Genomic DNA, 7,616 nt, shown 5'->3' on the forward strand with positions numbered 1-7,616 from the left:
TTTTCTTTTCCAGCAGGTATATGCAATGTTTTATTAAAAGTGTTGCTTTAAAAAAAAGTCAGTAACTGATTTAAAATGCATGCTAGTAACAGTGAAATAAAGCAAGCACATACTTTGCAGGCAGAGAAACATGTATGTTATGTTCTATGGCCCTTTGAAACAAGAAGAATTATGATTTCAATCTTTGTGACCATTTAAGAACACCTAGTTAATTCAACATGCATTAATACATATCATTTTTCACAATTGGCCAAAAGTCTGAAAATTAAAGGGAATTTTAATGGACAGTCTCCACAATTTAAATGAGGTCCTCCTGAGACCCTAACACACAGTCACCGTTATGACATCATCAGTCACCATTATGACATCATCAGTCACCATTATGACATCATCAGGCTTGCTCACTGTTTAAACAAACATCAAAGCACATTCCAAGCCTGACATGACTGGCTCTATTCATTCACAACCAAAACATGCCCATTTAAAAAAAGGCAGATACAACCTTATTTTGGTTTTATACGTCATACATGATGATTTGATTTCTGTGGACAATTTATGCAGACATTGTTAATGTTTAATGCTATTAGCTTGCGTTTTTAAGCACAGTAGCTTCTATTTGCGAATGGCGATAACGTGACAAGCGCTTTTCCTATGATAGACCCCCATTGTGTCATGAACTACACCCTGCTGAGTTTGTGATAGTCAGGGTTTGGTGTCGTTTATCCAGCAAATCCGATTTCTTTGTAGTATCCGTCGATATCGCTGATGATGACATCCATCACTCTTCTCAAAGCGGCCTGACCAGCACTGTCAAGCCCCGCCTTCTCCGCCATCACCTTCACTAGGACTTCGGTGATCAGCTGTAGACAGGGCAAAGTGGACGATTTCAATGGAATAATATTTAGTTGCAAGAAAACATTAAATTTGTCACTGTGCAAATGAAAGTAAGAAACTGCCTTCAAGACGGAACTGGACATCCAGACTTCGTTCCAAAACCTAGTGAGCTGCAGCATTTTACAGACAGAAACATGCTCTACGCAACGATGTGTAAGCAGATACACATCCTGTTAAACATGCTTAACATGCGTTCTTGCGTTACTGTGGCGGTAACGAACCTCAGTACTCAAGGGGGCGATAGAGTTACTTCCAAAAGTCTGTGCGTTTAAACTGGATGCATTATTATTCTGGGATGTGTTTCCCAAAAGCATCGCAAGAGACCATTGGCGCCAATGGTTTCTACGATGTACTTAGGCGTTTGATGCTTTTGGGAAACACAGCCCTGGTAAGTTGTTATAAATATATTGGCTTTATCTTATTTGCTCAGCAATATTCTCTTCAAACTGTTGCTCCGTCATGACAGTAGTTGACTTGAAATAGAAAGCCGTAGAAGCGGACGCCCACGCTAGTACCCTCTATAGCGCCCCTTGTGGCAACATTGAGAATGCAACGCCTCTTTGCGTTGGGTTATGAATAACAGTCTGATTCATTTTAATACAGAATGATCTGCAAAATCGAGCTTGCGTAGCTAAAAGCGGTTGAGTTCATGTACTTGCATAGAGTATGTTTTGGCTAGGGTTGCTAACTTTTCACCACGCAGATTTTGGAGTGTTTCGCCGTTACAGTATGTGACACAATGCATGTTAGCAACATGTTAACGTCAAAGTATTTTGGTATCAAGTAGCGCTAATTCAATGCATGGAGTTGCTGCCTATGTAGGGCATTCCAAATCGGTCACTTATGAGGTTCCATTGTTAGGATGCTGCCTTAGAGGGCGTCTGGCTATGAAGGGAGCTCACTACGTTTTGGGACAGAGCCCAAGAATGAAGGACAGAATGCCAAAGAAAGAATACACAGATCTGTTCGTTACCCTGAAGTTGTTGAGGGCGATCTTGTGCGTGTTGGCGTGGGTGTTGGCCAGCGGTTTGAGGAGCGCGGCGTGATCACCTCTGGCCTTCAGCAGCTCACCTAGCTTCTTCAGGACGGTCGCACCATGAGCCGATATCGCTGGATTTCCCGCCACATCACCAGGCGCGATGCCCACAAACTTCGGAAACAGCTTTTGAGTTTCTGGGTGCTCCTTAAATAAACTGGAGAGCAAATAATAGAGTGAGAACATTAGCGAAACCTGACCAGGAGCCAGTTCTTACAACCCCTCAGAAAAAGATTCTAAAAAAACCTTATACAGTTACAACTTAAAGGGGTAGTTTGCCCAAAAATGTAAGTTCTGAATTATTTTATTATTATTTAAAGTTGAGCCAGCACTGACCGGGTGAGAACTTCTCCTCCGTGACCGGTGAAGTCGCCTTCAACTGCACCCCAACATTTCAGAACCAGGTCATGATCGGCCATCGTCTACACATGAGAACAACAAACATGAAAAACCTGTCAATCTGCTTGTTCACTTTTGTTTTTAAAATGAAGGCAATGATGTTTTGAAATTACTTAACCCTTGAGTATTATGCAACACTAGAGTATCTGGATAATCATAGTGTTTGTAGGTAAGTTCAATGTTGTACTCATCTGACCTCTTCAAAACACATATTAGTTTAACACTAGCCAAACTGTTACTCAAAAGACACGAACTGTCTATTTGTTTGCATTATATTAGGCTTAATGATTGCATGAAAACATTTTCATATATATATACAGTATATATGATAATTATATTATAATTTGACTTATTTGATATTATCATAGCTATACACCTGACAACATCAACACTCAACAAGTGATAATCAGTAAACGGCCCCATTGGCAACATTCGGCATGAGGCGACTCAAGTAGTATTTTTCCAGTTATCTGGAACACTTCAGTGACCTTGAGGACGTCTCACTTAATGCTTCATATATATCATCACGCAATGAGCCAATATTACTCAATTTATAGGACAGTAAATTAGCGTCTACTCCAATATAAGGTGCTATATGACTGCGATATGGTTTGATACATTATGTGTACATGCAAAACTCTCTTGTGATGTTTTTGGGTATAAATACAGAATGCATACAAAATGTTTTGATTATATTTATTTTCTCTGGTATTTTACAATCTTATTTATATTTGACTTTTTAATTTACAAAACCTTTAATTTTAACTAACCAACTCACTGTAACCCTTAAGTTTATTTTTACCTTCCTTTTTTAACAAGTTTTCCAACTATCTGCTACAAAATATAATTTTACTTTTAAGTTTAATGTAAACATTTTTAATAGTTTCCCTCACTCAAAGAATATGTTACAAAATATGATTGTACTTTTACTAATTTTTTTTTTTTTTTACCCTTTTTTCAAACAGATTAATCTACAAAATATAACTGTATTTTTAATTTAGTAAAAATTAAATGTAAAATAATTTATTTCTATTTTTTATTATAATTATTTATTTATTTATTTATTTATTGGCTGGTTTACCCTTTTTTTCAAACATACTGATCTACATAATATAATTTGATAATTTTCCCTTTGTCAAAGAAATTCTGCTATAAAATATAATTTTAATGCTTTAAAGCTTTTTTTTTACTACTTTCCCCTTTCTCAAACAACTCTTACTTCAAAATAACTAATGCTCCTTAAATCCTAGTACTATCACTTTGACAACAGCATTAATAATTAGCAAAATGATAATGGTAGATTAGGCTGCTTTTAAAACAAAATGTTAAATTTTAAATATAAAAATAAAGTTTTAAATAAATAGCCTCAAGTGCAATCAGTTGGCAGTACTTTGCATTTTAACTTTTGCACAAAGCATTTCCAAACCCAGGCAAGCTCCTTACCGATATCAGCGTCCCGTCTGAAGAGCGTGTGACTGTTTGTGGTTTTGGAAAACTCCCCAAATAACCTCATATCACTGATTCCTCAAATTCACCTTTTATATGGCCACTTTGTGACATCCCCTTCCCTCACCTGTCAATCACACTGTCCCGCTCCTAACCTTGAAAGGTTAACCCCGCCCCTTTATTTCCCCTATCAGAAAACACTCACACACGCACGCACGCACACACTGGCAGCAGCATGTAGAGCAGTGTGTGATGCTCCGATGGCATCGCTGTATTATTCCACAAGCCCCAAATACTACAACAGTTGCCTGACTGCACAACACACAGGTGTTTCAATGTGGGACAACCTCTTTTCTATATAAAACTGGAGAAAAGTCATTTTAGTGAGACAAATGATTGCCATCAAAATCTCTCCTGTTGTTCTGTTTGTTTATAGTGTAAGAGCCGATGGGACATCTGTGTGTGTGATTTGGCAGTGAATATATATAGTCTTTAGATGTGTCAAGACAAAAACTCTGATGACCGACATGCGTCCCAACAAACACAGGAAGACGGCGATTAACATCCTCAAGCTTTTTTTAAATATGAACAATAAAACCAGAAAAGCACTTCTTTCTGTTGTCATTGGACATATCTGTCCAATCACCCTCTGTCTGTCTGTCTGTCTGTCTGTCTGTCTGTCTGTCTGCATCAGTCATCAGACAGGTGTATTAATAGCTGGTTGGTTTTGCCAGACAGTGCATGTGTGTTTGGAGAAGAGAAGAACCTTTTCCCCTCCATTCAGAGTGGTTCAAAGACAGGTCAAGGTCATCGTCCACTAGCAGAAAGAAAGAAACTAGAAAGAGAACTAGGGGGTAAATAGGGGCAGAAATATTAAGGTATTGGCCCTAAATTTGTATGAGCATTAAGAATTAAGAAACACAAATCGGTTTGGGTGAAATCACCAGTAATCAGCCAGAGAATAAAAGAGGACAATAGTCCTGTGACTTATTTTGCTCCACTTTCCATTGTATGCGAGCTGAACATGTTTTGGCAAAGAGAGAGAGAAAGATAGATGAGTGAATGAATGTGCACCATTAAATCCCTGGACACTGTGGCAGTCACCAAAAATAGTCCAGTGTGACCTTCAGATATGACCAGTATGGACCAACTCATTCACTGTAAAACAAGAATCATTGAGCAAACTTAAAACTCAACGCAACATGATGCTTTGTTTAGTCAATGTGAATTTGTTTGTTCACTAAATGCAAAAATTCTTGTTGAGAGAACTGCTTATTTCTAGTTCAGCCAACTGACAATTCACAAAGTGAGAGCTTTCATTTAGTGGCCATTTAAAGTACTTTCATATGAAGTCACCAGCACTCTTCACCTCTGAAGAGAGAGGGGTGTCTCTTGAGGCAAGGCAGTATGAACAACTGTTTGATATAGACACACAATAGACCTCAATCATTAACACACAAACCTCATTAAGTTAAAAGATGAGCTCCTAACATCACCACACAACTATTAACTAACATTGCCAAAAAGCATAAAGTCAGCAAACAGCAAGGAACAAGCTTAAAACACTAACCACATAATTTATTCACGTTGCAATGCATGATGGGAACTCACACATCAGCAACACTGTTCAACATGACTAGTTGGGACAACATTTGGGGGACTAACATGTGTTTATATATAGATGCAAAGTAATTTACATTTTGAGTTTCTGTGACTCAAAAACCCCCATAAGCCGGATAAAATGCAATTTCATTTTTTTACAGTGTTCTTTATTAATACTATTTGCCACATTTTAGAATAATAGTCATAAAAATTAAGAAGAAAAGTGACCAAAACTGGAAAAAATGTTAAACTAATAAAAACTTTAGGGGTTTTCAAAGGAAAAAAGGTTGAAATGAATGAATTTGACATTATTAGTGTTTTATTCCGCTTTCTAAAGACTGGTTGGAAATCATGAGATTAATCGTGATTATTTAAACTATTGACAGCTTTCGTTTTTATAGGTTTATTACGGAGCCCCTGAGAAGACAGAGCAATTGAGAAGACAATGTTTTTACCATAGTTTTACTACAGTAATCATATTTAAACCATGATATTCGTAGTGAAACCATAAAAACCATCGAAAATACAGGAAAAACCAAAACTATGGAAATAAAAATCATAATTTTGTGGTTTTTAGGTTTTACTACAAATACCATGGTTAATCTATGGTAAAAAAAAAAACATGGAACTATCATGGTTACTGCTATAGTAAAGCATTGGTTTTACTACCGTAATCATAGTTAAACTATAGTGTTTCTTTAGTAAAACCATGGTAAGTTTATTGCAAAGGCACGCAAAACTATTTCAGACCAGTACAATCTCACCCAGCTGCCCTTTAAGGGGCTCCGTACTACCGTTTTTAGATTAGAAAGGTTTGAGATCAAATAAAAAAAATACAATAATTTTTTTTGGTAAAATCATGTGAAGCATGCATTCACACAAGTGTGTCTAAAACAGACAAGTATCGCTGGCTGCAGCTTGCAGAACGGGGTGGGGCTACATGTGGGGTGGGGCTACACGTGTTGCTCCGCCCATAACTACTCTCATTGGCTCGGACCATCTTTTATAGGTGTACATGTTAGGAAATGTGTTTAATATAGTTCATCCGGATCATTTTGATTATAGTGCTGTGGCTCGTCAGTGAAAGTGTGTTGTACCTCACAGATCTTTGCAAACAGATGTAGGAGGAGTCAACATGAGCGTAAACATGAGCGGAGGGCAAAATTACTAATCCTACTATGGCGAAGATTCAACTCGTAGTCGTGGTCAGTGTTGAAATTATTTATTTTGATTTTAGAGCTATATCTCATAATGACTGTGTTGTACCTCACATGTCAGTTCATCATTTCAAACAAATTTAGCAGGACTGAGTCGCATGAAATGATGAACAAATCTGTCCATTTCACAAAGCCTTCATTATAATGCATGGTTAGAGAAATGAATTAAATTAACAATAAAATGTTTTAATATATATATATATATATATATATATATATATCACCATAGAGTGACAATGAATAAAAGTGTATTAGACTTGTTATAATATATACATTTTTATATATGACACACACACACACACACACACACACACACACACAATTGTTATTACATTGTTATTAGTTCTGATGCAAATGTCATATGGGTTATGAAAACCAACAGCACCATCTTCTGTAAATTAACTATAAGGTATACTCTAATTCTCATAAAGTTTTAAAGATGTAATGATTCTTAATATAAACATGTTTTCAAATATCGTAATATTGGGGGACAGAATGCAAATACACATGTTGTTCATTCATTCATTCATTCATTCATTCATTCATAAGGCATATGCTTGTATGCAGTTCTCTAAAAACCGAGAGCATGCATGCACTTTTACTCTCCCGGTTTCTGCCATAACAGCTCATCTTCATGAGTGATTATTTTGCATAATTAATAATAGATTTATTCACTGACCAAGTTTGCTTTATGAACGCCGTCCGTATCTGCTCGATCTATTACGCTGCATTTTAGGAATGTATTAATTATAATTTATGCCCTCAACAATAGTAAACAAGAGGCTGATGAACTGATGAAAATTGTTCTTCCATTCTTGAGTTAGTTGCGGTGCTATCGCTCTTATTCCATATTGATTCATGTTCATTTCTTTGAAAGGTTGTAAACGCTCCGTTATCTCGCCGGCCTAAAAATTACTTTCTAATTGACATGCACACGGAAACCAACGGCAGGTAATGAATAGTCCATTACAGCGGAAAATAAGGCTTATTGCATGAGGCAGGGGCGTAGCAATCATATCAAA

The 7,616-nt window shown here is 36.8% G+C and overlaps 1 protein-coding gene across 1 annotated transcript; it reads right to left on the minus strand.

The window, feature by feature from the left end:
* Positions 1-3,895, minus strand: LOC127444220 (myoglobin). The gene is made up of 4 exons (XM_051703493.1): positions 3,773-3,895; positions 2,267-2,352; positions 1,868-2,087; positions 1-860 (listed from the first exon to the last, which is right to left on the minus strand). The coding sequence occupies exons 2-4, from the start codon at positions 2,347-2,349 to the stop codon at positions 720-722; spliced, it is 444 nt and encodes a 147-aa protein (XP_051559453.1). The 5' UTR covers positions 2,350-2,352; positions 3,773-3,895; the 3' UTR covers positions 1-719.
* Positions 3,896-7,616: the final 3,721 nt, after the last annotated feature.

This window comes from Myxocyprinus asiaticus, chromosome 7, assembly GCF_019703515.2.
Source record: "Myxocyprinus asiaticus isolate MX2 ecotype Aquarium Trade chromosome 7, UBuf_Myxa_2, whole genome shotgun sequence".
Lineage (NCBI taxonomy): Eukaryota > Metazoa > Chordata > Actinopteri > Cypriniformes > Catostomidae > Myxocyprinus > Myxocyprinus asiaticus.

Bases quoted from the DNA above. Each gene is read 5' to 3' on its own strand.
- LOC127444220 (XM_051703493.1), bottom strand. From the start codon at position 2,349: ATGGCCGATCATGACCTGGTTCTGAAATGTTGGGGTGCAGTTGAAGGC. The intron at 2,088-2,266 runs GTCAGTGCTGGC...TTTGCTCTCCAG, and splicing joins GGAGGAGAAGTTCTCACCCG to TTTATTTAAGGAGCACCCAG. The intron at 861-1,867 runs GTAACGAACAGA...CCCTGTCTACAG, and splicing joins TCGCCCTCAACAACTTCAGG to CTGATCACCGAAGTCCTAGT.